This window comes from Pollachius pollachius (genome assembly GCF_949987615.1).
Source record: "Pollachius pollachius genome assembly, chromosome: 11".
In the NCBI taxonomy this organism is placed as follows: domain Eukaryota; kingdom Metazoa; phylum Chordata; class Actinopteri; order Gadiformes; family Gadidae; genus Pollachius; species Pollachius pollachius.
Window position 1 is genome coordinate 18,091,085 of NC_136944.1, and position 13,122 is coordinate 18,104,206.

General features: G+C 41.7%; 2 protein-coding genes across 3 annotated transcripts; one reads left to right on the plus strand and one right to left on the minus strand.

The window, feature by feature from the left end:
• Window positions 1-4,020: 4,020 nt before the first annotated feature.
• sgf29 (SAGA complex associated factor 29) lies at window positions 4,021-9,160 on the minus strand. Of its 2 annotated transcripts, none has more exons than XM_079746287.1 (10): window positions 9,092-9,160; window positions 8,783-8,856; window positions 8,234-8,309; window positions 7,742-7,814; window positions 7,553-7,617; window positions 7,175-7,304; window positions 6,556-6,702; window positions 5,777-5,812; window positions 5,410-5,572; window positions 4,021-4,550 (listed from the first exon to the last, which is right to left on the minus strand). In XM_079746287.1, exons 2-10 carry the CDS (start codon window positions 8,846-8,848, stop codon window positions 4,434-4,436), a joined length of 873 nt encoding a protein of 290 aa, XP_079602413.1. In that variant the 5' UTR covers window positions 8,849-8,856; window positions 9,092-9,160; the 3' UTR covers window positions 4,021-4,433. The 2 variants fall into 2 exon arrangements, with proteins under 2 accessions (XP_079602413.1, XP_079602414.1); XM_079746288.1 differs by lacking the exon at window positions 9,092-9,160 and adding an exon at window positions 8,930-9,063.
• Window positions 9,161-11,242: 2,082 nt separating this feature from the next.
• Window positions 11,243-12,398, plus strand: nupr1b (nuclear protein 1b). Its single transcript, XM_079746655.1, has 3 exons — window positions 11,243-11,506; window positions 11,670-11,804; window positions 11,964-12,398. Exons 1-2 carry the CDS (start codon window positions 11,410-11,412, stop codon window positions 11,795-11,797), a joined length of 225 nt encoding a protein of 74 aa, XP_079602781.1. The 5' UTR covers window positions 11,243-11,409; the 3' UTR covers window positions 11,798-11,804; window positions 11,964-12,398.
• Window positions 12,399-13,122: the final 724 nt, after the last annotated feature.

Sequence of the window (13,122 nt, forward strand, 5' to 3'; positions counted from 1 at the left end):
TGCGTCAAAAAGTTGAGAAATGTTCAACTTTTCAGGCAGCGCCGCCAATCAGATTGCGGTTATGCAAATACACTCCACGCGTTTCCTGAATCCATTTTGCAATAACAAGCAGGAAGAAGCAGGAAAAATCCGCCGGTTATATATTTTTAAAGAACTGTGGAATGATAGCATTGTTTTTAGTCACCTGTTGTTTGTATCATCTTTTGTATTTATATCCACACATCGGCTTTGTAGCAGGAAGTGATTTGATTGGCATTGGCAGTATGCGTCTACAGAGACTAGTCCCCTATACATCAGACACGCCCTCGGTCATCCGCCGACGGACGCATGAAGTGTGAACAAGGCATACCGCCGTCCGTCGACGGATCTTATCGACTTTGCATTGGACGCTCGCGAAACGCATTGTGGGTCCGTCCGTCCATTATGCTCCGTCGGACAATCAGATCGCGGTTATGCAAATACACTACACACGTTTCCTGGATCCATTTTCCATTCTATTATATCCATAGACATCCTATACCTGCCTGATATAAGATGTCTATGGTTATATCTATCACTCTGAATATAACAGAGTGGCGACACTTCTATTGGACCCCGTTGCAGCGCTTTCTTTCGGGGTATGGAGCCTCACATAGTTCCAAACATCCATTCTACGGCGTTGGACATCATTCATTTCCATTGCTGGCCGCCCAGTGACTTCTGAGGTAAATTGATTAAATAGCTACCTCTTTTGAATTTTCAACTGTCTATATTTTATCAGAGGCCCTTTATCATTCATAACCTGAAATGTAATTGTATGTGCACAGCGTAATTATATATATTTTTATCTTAGTAGACGACCGGTTGCCCGCTAGTTTGTTAGCTCGACTTTGCAAGCTGTGAAGGTATCTCCAGGGATAAATTGATTAAATAGCTACCTCCTTTGAATTGTCAACTCTCCATATTATATCAGAGGGTCTTTATGATGCATATACAGATTTTTATTTGTATGTGCACAGCGTAATTATATATATTTTTTATCTTGGTAGACGACCGATTTTCAGTCATTGCCTGCTTGTTAGTCAGCTCGATTTTCCCAGCTGTGAAGGTATCACTACAACAGAAGTTCAGGAGTGAATCTCTGACGAGCAAGGTACGAGAAAGGTATGTTTTATCAGTCTGTTTTCGGGGAATAATTGACACAAGCAGAAACCAGAAAACAAGCCGTTTTTTCGTTTTGTCAAAAAAACGAAAATCAAAAGTTCAGCTCGTTTATTCTTTTTTTGGTTCTGTCAAAAAAACGAAAATCAAGAGTTCAGCTCGTTTATTCGTTTTTTGGTTCTTAACAAAACGAATTTACCACTCAATATCTTGTTTCCGTCGGTGTGCGTGTTCTCTGATTGGCTAGTGTGCTTCGTTGCCCTGTGCTCTTCAAAATAAAAGTTCTTCCGTTTGATAATGTCGACAAAAATATTACTGTATTATAGACACTAGCAGACACAGAGGACCCCATCACCCACAGTCAAGACTGACACGGCTTCAAATAACAATAATAGTATTCATAATCATTTGAAAATGAGAACTTATGAAGTTATGATGACTTCAGTGCAATTGATGTTTAGCCACAAGGTGGGGCCGTTATTACATGAAGGGCTTTACCACGACGGAGGCTCAACATATCCAGGCTCTGTGTTCATTATCCGGCTCAACAAAACCTAAAGCCCCAGTCAGAGTAAACTGGTATGACGACGGTGGTCATTGTCCGGCTCTGAGCTTTGCGCTCTGTGCGCGTTCACATCATCACATCTGAGAGCTATGAGAAATACAAGCGATCACAACACATTTCTGACAGCTGAACATTGCGCATCTGTTGACCTACATCCATTTACAGTAAACAAATTATTTTTTTCTTGTTGAAAGATATTTTATATTGTTTTCATATAATTATTTACTGACGTGATTACAGAATGCGAGTGTGTGCTATATTGAAAGCGAGGCTGGGTGTGCCTATGAATATAGGCTACAGTGAGTTTTTTAAGGTGCTGTACAAGCAAATCATATTCTCTACTCTGCACAGTGACAAAGAGTGTACAGTAACCTACTTCATTCAATATTGAATAGCCTACTGTAGCCTACACTATAAACAAATGGTTTTGCTCTTTGCTCATGGCAGTTGTGACAGTCATTTTAACATGTCAGCAGGCAAGCTTCACTCAATCCAGGATGTATTATGCTTTGTCCTATAGCCTACTTGGAACATGTTTTGAAATGGATCTATAGTAGCCTATAGAAATTTGATTTCTTTAATGTGTTTGGAAATTACTTTTAATGATGTTAAATAGATCTTATAAAAGTATTCCCAGAAAACAGACTGATAAAACGTACCTTGCTCATTAACGACAGATTTTATTAAGGTTTAATCTGCTGAACCTGACGGTGTTAGCTAGTCAGCTGAGTACTGTGTGTCTGATGCTATACTAATTATACCCTTGAAAAGGCTGTTGGATTACATATATGAATACAAATTGTTCCACACAAAAAATATAAGCCATAATGAGCTTTCAAATGTTATTACACAGACAGTAGTGTCATTCTTTTTTTCATAAAGTAAGCTTCTGTCCACCCCTTCCCCAACTTGGCAGCAATTTGGCCATGTGTGGGGAGGCTCATTGACCTACAGGCTATTCAAGGTTAGCCTACTGCAGGTGGCTGATGCTTGAGGCGATGGCTGCTTGAGCTGGCGAAGGATGGTGGTGTCGACTTCTGCTGCTAGTGGTGGCGGCATGTGCTGGCGACTGCTGGTGGCTGCGATTGTTATCCTTCCTTTTGACCTGATGCTTTTTGCTATCCTTGACCTCAGCCTGATGTATGTGGAGTATTTTGTTTGTTTATTAATAACTTATAATATTCCTCCCTGTTCCTTCACTTTATACTTGTTTTTCAAGTTAGATAAACACATTTGTTGTTGTTCTTGTTCCACACATGACTAACTTTGTTTTATTTATTGATATCCCCTGGCTCTACTTTGCTGTTCTTGTTCACACTTGCTGTATGTTTGCTTTGTTGTTCTTAGTCATACTTGTTCCCACTTGTTTTTGGTTCCACAAACCTCAGCCTGATATATGTGGAGAGGATTTTTTTTTCTAAACACTCAGCATCTCAAATGCTTTTAACTCCTGGCTCCAGCTTTACATGCTGCATCCTCCTTTGCAGCATGCAGATGTTAGGCAGTGGAATTTGCATTTGCTGGAGGGTTTTATAACCAGATTTTTGGATATTTGTATTGCTTTTTTAACTGTCTCCTTTCCTCACCGTATTCCTCTCTTGTTAACACTTATATATACACAATATTCATCCCTGTTCCTTCACTTTGTTCTTGTTTTTCCAGTTGAATGCACCACACATTCTTGTTGTCTCACTCATTGTTTAATAAAAAAAATACTATTTCATTCATCCAAGCATAATGATGTTATTCTTTAATATATTTGATACTTTTTTGTATGGCTTAGTCTTAAAAGTATCATGGTTGTGTGGTCAGCTCAGCTCCTGCCTCATCAGAAGAAGTTGCCTGGAAACTAAATGCTGAATGGACTGTTGCTACTCAGCTTTCTCAATCGCTCTCTGACCACGGGCAGGCCTGCATTAACCTGCCATTGGGCCCTGGGGCTGAGAGGTTAAAAAAAAGGGTTTACACAATGTTGGTAAATAAGACTTTGAGAAAAGATTGTATAGAAAAAGGTTGGCACCGTCAGTTGGAGGGCTATTTGGGAGACTTAAAATACCTCATCAGTTTCATGTTGTCCAGTTGCATGGGGCCTGGAGTTCACTCAGATATAATATATATATATACAGTATATACCATATGCACCTTCCTGTTTACATTTAATATATCTTTGATATACCTTGGGCATTTTTGTCAGTGCAATTAGCATCACAAATATAACATATGTATAAAAATATATATATTGATGTTCTGCGAGACATTTATAATTTGTGTTTCTGCCAAATTATTTAAATATTAGTACCGAAGCAATGTTGACGTATCAAATAAACCATTTTTTAATCATCATACGACAAACAAAGACATAATATCTTTGTTATTTTATTCCAAAGACATAGCAATGCAGACAATTCGAAAAATAGAAACGGTCAAGCGATAAAATTTTTTACAAAAGCCTGACACATGACATGGACACGACAGCAGCGACAAATAAAATCCCCAGTCCTTCATAAACGATTCAGTGATGCAGGCAACACTGAAACCTCTGGTTCTCTCATGGCTCAACTCCAAACAGCTGAACAGTGAGGTGGAACATTGTCTGGTCTTTATCAATAGAACAGGAAGTATAACCTAGTGTTGATCCTCTGCTGTCTCCTTGTTTGTGTCCTCGTCTCCTTGTGTGTGTCCTCGCCTCCTTGTGTGTGTCCTCGTCGACTTCTCTGTCTCCTCTCCCCTACTTCTTCTTGTTCTCTTTGCACGCGACCACATAGCGCTGCGCTACGTTGAGCGGCGGGGAGTAGCCGTCTGCATATGAGGTGTCCTCAAACAGCACAGAGTAGTCGTCCTGGGGCTACACAACACACACACAGACACACACACACATTCACAGACCACACACACGTAAAAAGCACAAAAAACACAAGACACTGGGTTTAGACCAAAGTCTTTTCAAGGGTTAAATGAATGGTTCTCAACACGTGGCTCGGTCACCTGGGCCCAGTTTTTCAAAAGTAATCCAGTGGGATTTCGGATCACGGATTGGATCAAAATCTTGGAAATGGGTTTTCCAAAGCAAAAAAGGGATTCCGAACTATAATCAGATCATGTTATCCGATCTTACATTTAATCTGGATCAAACCTGCCCTTTCAGGGTATTTTTCGAAACTTTGAACTTGGTTTGGTGATCTATTTGATCCAAAACAACAGGATTATTCTGATCGCATCTGAAGGGTGGATTCAGTCGGTCATCCTGAAATTGGGTATTTGGATCACAGTGATCCAATCCAATGGTCCTTTTAAAAACTGACATAAAATTTAGATGGATCAAGTGATCCTGGATCGCAAAACATGGGGTTTCAAAATATGCTTCAATTTGATTCAGATCATTTCTTTTTCAAACACTTGACCCTGGATACACACAGCATCGTGAGGGGTCACTGATTTATAAGCTGTAGATATTAGATAGTATATATGTCAGTGTATGAGTGTCTTACTCTGTGGAGGGGGCTGTGTGTGTGTCTGTGGGGGTATCTCACCCTGTGAGGAGGGCTGTGTGTGTGTAGCACCCTGTCTGGGGGGCTGTGTGTGTGTGTGTGTGTGTATGTGTGTGTGTGTGTCTCACACTGTGTGTGTGTGTGTGTGTGTGTGTGCGCGTCTCACACTGTGTGTGTGTGTGTGTGTGTGTGCGTGTGTGCGTGTGTGTGTCCCACCCTGTGTGGGGGGCTGTGTATCAGGGCCCTGTAGAAGCAGGTGGTCTGGGGGTAGAGAGCCAGGACCAGCTGGTCCTTACTGAACAGAGCCTCGGAGTCCGTCTCCGGGTTGGCCTTCCACTGGGGGAGGGGGATGATCCTCCGTCTGCTCAGAGTGTGTCTCCTGGAACACACACACACAAAAACATATATAAAACACACACACACACACACATATATACAAAACACACACAGAAACATATACACAAACACACACACGCATATATATATAAACCACACACCGAAACATACGGACACAGACACGTGCACACACACACACAAACACACAACGGGTCGGCAGGGATGGAGGACAGTTCTGCTGACTCACTCTTTTCCCTCCTCGTCGATGTCATCCACTTCATACCTGAGAGGGTGAAAGGAAAAGGGGGGAGGAGGGGAGGAGGTTGAGGACGGGAACAAAACTCAGAGCCTTTCTCCTAAAATACCCTTGTAGAAGTTCGAAGTACCCTAGTAGAAGTAAGAAGTACCCTAGTAAAAGTGAGAAGTGCCCTAGTAGCAATAAGATAACCAGTAGTTATCTAACAAACAACAGGAGCTCTACACCAGTGCCAATGTCTACATTTTGTCAAAAAAGATGCACTAGCCAAAAATTGTTATGCAACATCAATACTACAGCAACATGTTCTACGTTGCTAGATCAGTGTCCACTAACAACACATTGTTATGCCCCTCTAGAGAACTCAGTAGCCATTGTTTGCTCGTGCTAACAACCTTTCACCTTGAGCATCTATCAGGGATAGTGTAGGGTTAGCCTCTTTCTTGTTGGTGAAGGTTAGTGTTCTACCTGTTTGTGGAGGTTAGGGTCCTATTTGTCGCTGGCGGTTAAGGTCTTACTTGTTGATGGAGGTTAGTTGTGGGTTAGGGACCTACTAGCTGGTGGAGGTTAGTGGTGGCTTAGGCTCCTACTAGCTGGTGGAGGTTAGTGGTGGATTGGGCTCCTACTAGCTGGTGGAGGTTAGTGGTGGATTGGGCTCCTACTAGCTGGTGGAGGTTAGTGGTGGATTGGGCTCCTACTAGCTGGTGGAGGTTAGTGGTGGATTGGGCTCCTACTAGCTGGTGGAGGTTAGTGGTGGGTTAGGCTCCTACTTGTTGGTGGAGTGACTGTAGCTGACCACCTCGGCCAGGATCCACTGTTCGTCTCCGTCCACAGCCTTCACGCGAGCCGCCACCTTGTCGCCCTGCTTGGCCACGTAGTCGCTGCTGGCTGGGGTCGCACCGCACAGGGGGGGGGGGCTGGCACCACCAACGGAGGAGAGAGGGAGAGAAGAAGAGAAAGGAGGGCAGGGAGAAGAGACAGAAGGGAGAGGGAGGATAGAGGGAGAGGAGGGAGAGGAAGGATAGACAGAATTTTGTTGAGAGAAATAGTGGAACAAAAATAGTGGAGGACATAATATGATATAAGAGTTTTTTTTTTAAGAAAACAGAAACTACAGAGCTTTGGATATAATTTATATTCATAATTAATGATATATCTCACATGACAAAACCTATTACTCCAAAAAAACATCGGTCTGCATATATCCCACCCACCCCCGGAAATAATGGAATAAGAAGCTTTTTTTTTACTCATGATAGTATCACCAGCGATTGTCCGACCAATAAGAACTTGGTCGAACAAGTGCATGTCGAACAACCAATCGACCGACCAACCAGAACTAACTGGTGATCCGCGAGCTCTGCGATTGAGCGGGTGAGTAGCAGCTACCTGTCTCCAGGCTTGCCGATCCACAGAGGGAGTGTCATGGCCGACTGTTGGAGCAGGGTCATCAGCACCCCCCTCCTCATGGTCTTCCTGGGGGGGTCGGTGTCGCTGTACACACCCGCCATCTTGGCAGCTGGAGAGAAACATCAACAAGACAGCGGTGTTTACTTTCTAAAAGGAGGCGCTCGTGAATAAATAACATCTACATGAGCTAGTGGTAGGTCGTGACTGTGCGGAGTGTTTTGGGTGTGGTCAAGTGACAGTCCAAAGCAAAGGGATGGAGGGAGGGAAGGCATAGAGAGAAAGCACGGCATAGAAAGAGAGACAAAGAGAGAGAGAAACCCTTTTCATGAGTTTGAAAAGGGGGAGAATATAACCAACCTAATCTCCTCTCCTCCAACAAGGATTTGATATCTGCTATTTTGTCGAGGGCGTGACGTAGGATACTGTGTGAGAGAGAAGAGAGTGTGTTAGCTTTAGCCCTGTGTTGAGCATCCCCCAGCTGACAGTCAGACAGATGGACAAACAGCTAAACAGACAGCTGGGCTGACTGACATGTAAACAGTCTACCTGCACTCTGCCTCTGCGTCGGCCTTGGCCGTGGTGTAGAGCCCTCTGAGCTTTGTGCGGTAATATGGGGAAGCTGAAGGACAGAAAAACATATTATACTACATTACTGTTTAATACTAACTATTTATAGATGTTGGTAACAGTTCAATACCTACTATTTATAGATTATTATATACTATGTTATACCTAGTATTTGGATTTTATTTACTGTTCAATACTTAGTATTTATAGATATTGACTGTCTTATACCTACTATTTATAGATGACTATTTACTGTATAATACTCACTTTTTACATTCATATTTACTGTTTAATTCTCTAGGATCCCCACAGGTGGACAGCAGATATTTTAGACTATATCTGCATTGAATATGTAAGCTATTTACATAGAACAATATGGGGGCTGTTGGTTAGTGCACTGTCCATATTGGGGAATAGAGAAGAGAAGATAGAACACACGAGAAGTTTAACTGAAAAGCCTAAATGTTTTACTTTTGTTTTCCGTCTGCATCCTTTCATGTGTTTTCTGTATGTTGAGCAGGTTGTGCTCACTGCGCGAGCGTTCCTCCTGAGACAGAGAAGACAACAGAGGACATTTACATTGATGTGCAAATGCAAAAAGACATGGTCATATCACAATATACTGATAGAAGCGATACAGTACAGGGGCGGGGGTGTGGTTCACAGTGGTTTACCTATAATAAACACAACCGAGAAAATGTCACATAATCCACTCGTGCGTGTGTCTGTGCGCTTGAGAGTTAAACATCATCTTATCCACAGAGGACAATATAATGTTCATATCTCTGTACTGTCCCCTGAATGAGGTGTAGTTTATATTATAACCCGGCAGTATGAGATATGGTTTATGAAATATTTTGAACCACCTATATGGGATGTAGTTTATATTAAATATCTACACAAGCAGTATGAGACCTGGTTTGTTAAATATTATCGGACCCATCTATATGGGATGTAGTTTATATTAAATATCCAATACAGAGGTATGAAATATGGTTTATTAATTACAATCTGACCCACCTGTGTCTGTTTAATGAGTTGATGGAGCTCCGTCAGCAGTTCGGCTATTTTGGTGTCGGCGGACATGCTGTTACCTGCGGAAAGAGGGGGTCAGTAATAGTGGACCCGTGATGATCGTGTACATGAACGTGTGTGTCTTTAACCTACAGTTAACGAAGCACTAGCCCGCTTTATGACAGCCAGCGGTTTCACTAAATATACACACGTGCATTGGCATCATGCACTGCATTGACGACCAAATGGACTCATCTTAAATCTCTCTATTAAATGAGACTTGTGTGTCTGCCGCATTGATTTTAGTCGGCCTACCTTATTGTTTTGGTTTGCAGGGGGCTAGGCTAGGCTAAGCTATTAGCGGGTTAGCAGTACGAGAAGCGTACCGAGCGGCCAGAGGGACAAAATTAGTTTTGTTACGGTGGACCGACGCTGCGTTCATGTGGACGTTACCGTGTATTGACACATTGTAGTGCAATTTCAATTATGATTTACTTAATTAAAGCCAATAAGTACTAACGATGTCCCCTGTAATAATTATGTATTGAATTAAAATGGGTTACGACACTCACACGACATTGCTAGAATTGCAGCAAGTAATACCTTTAATACCGAGTTTTATAGCAAAACGAATGTGTTAGTCCTAGTCAAATTTCACATAAATAATAAAGAGGGGAATAAGGTGTATATATTTGCATAACTTAAAGCATTTAAATATCATAGTTCTACTGCACATTTCATAAGCATAAATGAAAGTATGTGTAAGTATGCACTTGTTGTTCTGTGAGTGGATATTTCTGTGCAGACAAACAGAGACTCAGGTCAGACAGCTTATCTGCTTCCTGACCAACCCGTGCTCAAGTGCCATGTGTTGAAATACTGTGTGTGTGTGTGTGTGTGTGTGTGTGTGTGTGTGCGTGTGTGTGTGTGTGTGTGTGTGTGTGTGTGTGTGTGTGTGTGTGTGTGTGTGTGTGTGTGTGTGTGTGTGTGTGTGTGTGTGCAAACAGGAACAAGGAGGAACTTGGACGGAGACTTGGCTCTCATTCGCTCAAATATTTACAGTACAGAAGGACATGTGACTACAACTGGAAGCCAGGAGTTATAGAGCAGGAGTAGGAGGAGAAACAAAAATACTTCTAGAAAACAACAAGGTCCAGGTCAGGAAGAAACTTTAAAAAAAAAAAATCCACTGACATTTTTTCCTAATTAGAATGTTTCCAAGCGGACACAGGCTGTGTTTATGAGTGTACAGCAGAATATGAGTCAGAAGGGGCTAACATCTAGAAGTTTCTCCGCCTACTCTCAGAAAAAACAACATGAAAGTATCGTAGCTTGGCAACATGTTCAGGAATATGCCAGTCAGCAGAACTTCGTCTGGGAGGAATAAGTCACTGTGTTCACTGTATTTGACTTACACTTTCATCTGCTTTTGTTACATCATGTATGTCTGCTGTGCTGCCAAATAAAGTCAACAATGTTACATAAAGACTAAAGTTCTTCATCAACTGTTTACATAGATGTCTACCCTCTGCACAAACACTCTAATTCTCTTTGTTTAGAAGTTCAAAAAAATCATTTCATATTGAATGTATGGCGATATTATTGAAAGAATATTTTGGTTAGGAATGGCATATCAAAAAAGTCTAGTTATTTTTAGATCTGCCAGATGTATTAGTTTTTCCTTAAACAAAACAAAGCCTTTAAGCCATGAAGGAAAGTTGTTTGACCCTCAAATTAGAAAAACAATTATTATTCAATAATTCTTATTATGCGTTGCTGGTTAAGTATTTTCTAATTGAACTAACAAACCCACACTGAGGCCGGGGGGGGGGGTGGGGGTGGTTATTGTACCTACAGGTGCTGATAAACTCTGCCACTAAAATGTCTGATGTTCGGGTTAATCTTATCTGCAGATAGACGCTATCAGATTAACGTGTTTTGAAATATGAAAAGGACGACTGGGGGCGTATCTGAAATCAGGACGACTTACTTTGAAACAATCTCAAACTCCATGACATTTCCAAACAGGAGTTAATATATTTTAAATAACATAATAAAAGGTGATAATGAACCACATGTTCCACCTTGTGATGAACGACCTCGCCTTCTAGAACAAGAAGGCATGCACCACGGGATGAACAGCACACAAGACTTTGAGTCAGACTGGATTAAACCAGATGTGAGTCACACTAAACACACAACACATCTGGATAACAATAGATATTGCACAGTATATTTCCCTCAGCAAACCACTAGTCAATGAACTAAAGTTTATTATGGCAGAGGAACACCACAACAAGCATGTATTTTGACCTTAGTCTAGCGATGATTTAGGTCGAAATGACACATTTGGTTATGATTGAACGATTAAACTGATGCAACTTTTGTGAAAGGGGACACCTGGATGGCGATGGGCGGTGTTAGGGCGGAGCTCCCCAGCCTATAAAGACCCCGCAGCGTGAGGGAACAAAACACGGACGGACGGTCAACAAGAGCCACGCTGTTTTTTAATCAAGTTCAAGACTTCAAGTTCACTTCTTCTGTTTATTTTAAACACCACGCTTAATAATAAGCAGAAGGAACGTTTTTTCTTTGTCCTAATTTTAAAAGGCGGACGCTTTTAAAAAACAGCCATGAGTTTCGTCGACGTGAAAAACCTTGAGCCATCTAAATTTGAAGAGAAGTATTACGATGAATATGAATATTATAACCTGACGGACAAATACACAGGTAAGAAATATCGTCTATATTCGAAAAAAGACAGTGGATGTTAGCCTACTTTCTTTGCAAACAAAGTAAAGTCACCTTTATTTTTATTTATTTATTTTGTCTCTGGTTAAACTTGCCGTAAGTGTTCTTGTTGTATGTTTACGGTTCTCCGTGTCTTCACCAGGAGGCGCCGCCCGCAAGGGAAGGACCAAGAAGGAGTCGAGCGACAACACCAACAGACCCAACCCCGGTGGACACGAACGGAAAATAGTGGAAAAGCTGCAGAACAGCGAGAAGAAAGCCAAAGAGTGAGACTGAGGTGCGTTCATTTTGAGTGTTCAAGAGAAAAAAATCGATAAAATTGTTTATTAGTTTTTCGGAGTAACGTCACATATATATATATATATATTTATTTATTTATTTATTTATTTATTTATATATATATATATATTTTTTTAACCCTTTCTCCTAAACGCAGGGAACCCCTGACGGCTATTCTGGCTACCGACCTCGGCCAATATTTGGCGACAGAAAGCGATTAACAGACGGCTGGCTGTTGAGCTCCTGAAATCACCAGGCTTGCCATCCGTGTGCTCCGTGTGCAAATCGTTCCGGTTTGATGCCGGCCGACCCGCTGACTCAGCGGACCACCCTGCCCGGGCTGAGATGGTTGTCTCCCGGTGTAACTCCACGGCTGAATGGGAGGTTACGATTTAACCCGATCTAACCTCGTCTTTATGATGGGGTCGTTCTGCGACTCTATGATATTTTTTGTATTTTTTTTTTTACTGGTGTGGGGCAGAATACTTATGGGAAGTTGTGCATGTTGTTAATCCTTTTATTAAATATTTTTAAAAATATTTTTAAAACTGTTTTGACACTGTTTGATACAATAAAAATGTCTTCCCATGCGTCTTTACGTGTTGTTGCACTACCAGGAAAGGCCAGTAGATGTCCCCCGCTGCCAACCTGTGGCACAGTTTTCTAACAAATGGACTTGATGCCAAGCTTATGTAACGTGAGCTCGGATTTATTTGACAGCGAGTTCAATGCACTAATATGAAATCTGATTGCGTTTTAAAAACATAACTCGATGTTAAATGATTATTAAACAAAATCATCCATTTTATTAGTATAGCCCTTGAACATGTGTCAAGGGCATCACAGAAGTATATAATACCCACAATAAGCCCAATAAAGGATAATCTCAGAAGCACCAAGGAAGCAGCCTTGAAGCAATGCAGGAAGAGGAATCCCTCCTTCCAGGGATGTTATTGAAGTGAGGCAACCATCCCAGATGATGTACTGAACTGATGTTTCCTGGATATCACTGCTTGGGGCCTTATACATATTCAGGGTTGGCAGCATTTCAATAAACAAACTATCCCCCACACCATAGTCCCCACGCTGCCCTACACACACACACACACACACACACACACACACACACACACACACACACACACACACACACACACACACACACACACACACACCGTTTCTCACTCTCTAATATAAATTCAAAACAAAATGCATGCAGAGGGAATGTTAACCATACCAAGATAGAAATGTTTTGCCCCCCAGGAAGAGACCCTAATGGACCCCCAGGAAGTGACCTCATCCACCTGGTGGAGAGG

Coding starts and splice junctions, on each gene's coding strand:
- sgf29 (XM_079746287.1), bottom strand. CDS start 8,848: ATGTCCGCCGACACCAAAATAGCCGAACTGCTGACGGAGCTCCATCAA. Junction 8,310..8,782: donor AACTCATTAAACAGACACAG/GTGGGTCAGATT, acceptor TCTCTGTCTCAG/GAGGAACGCTCGCGCAGTGA. Junction 4,551..5,409: donor TACACAGCCCCCCACACAGG/GTGGGACACACA, acceptor TGTGTTGTGTAG/CCCCAGGACGACTACTCTGT.
- nupr1b (XM_079746655.1), top strand. CDS start 11,410: ATGAGTTTCGTCGACGTGAAAAACCTTGAGCCATCTAAATTTGAAGAG. Junction 11,507..11,669: donor CCTGACGGACAAATACACAG/GTAAGAAATATC, acceptor TGTCTTCACCAG/GAGGCGCCGCCCGCAAGGGA.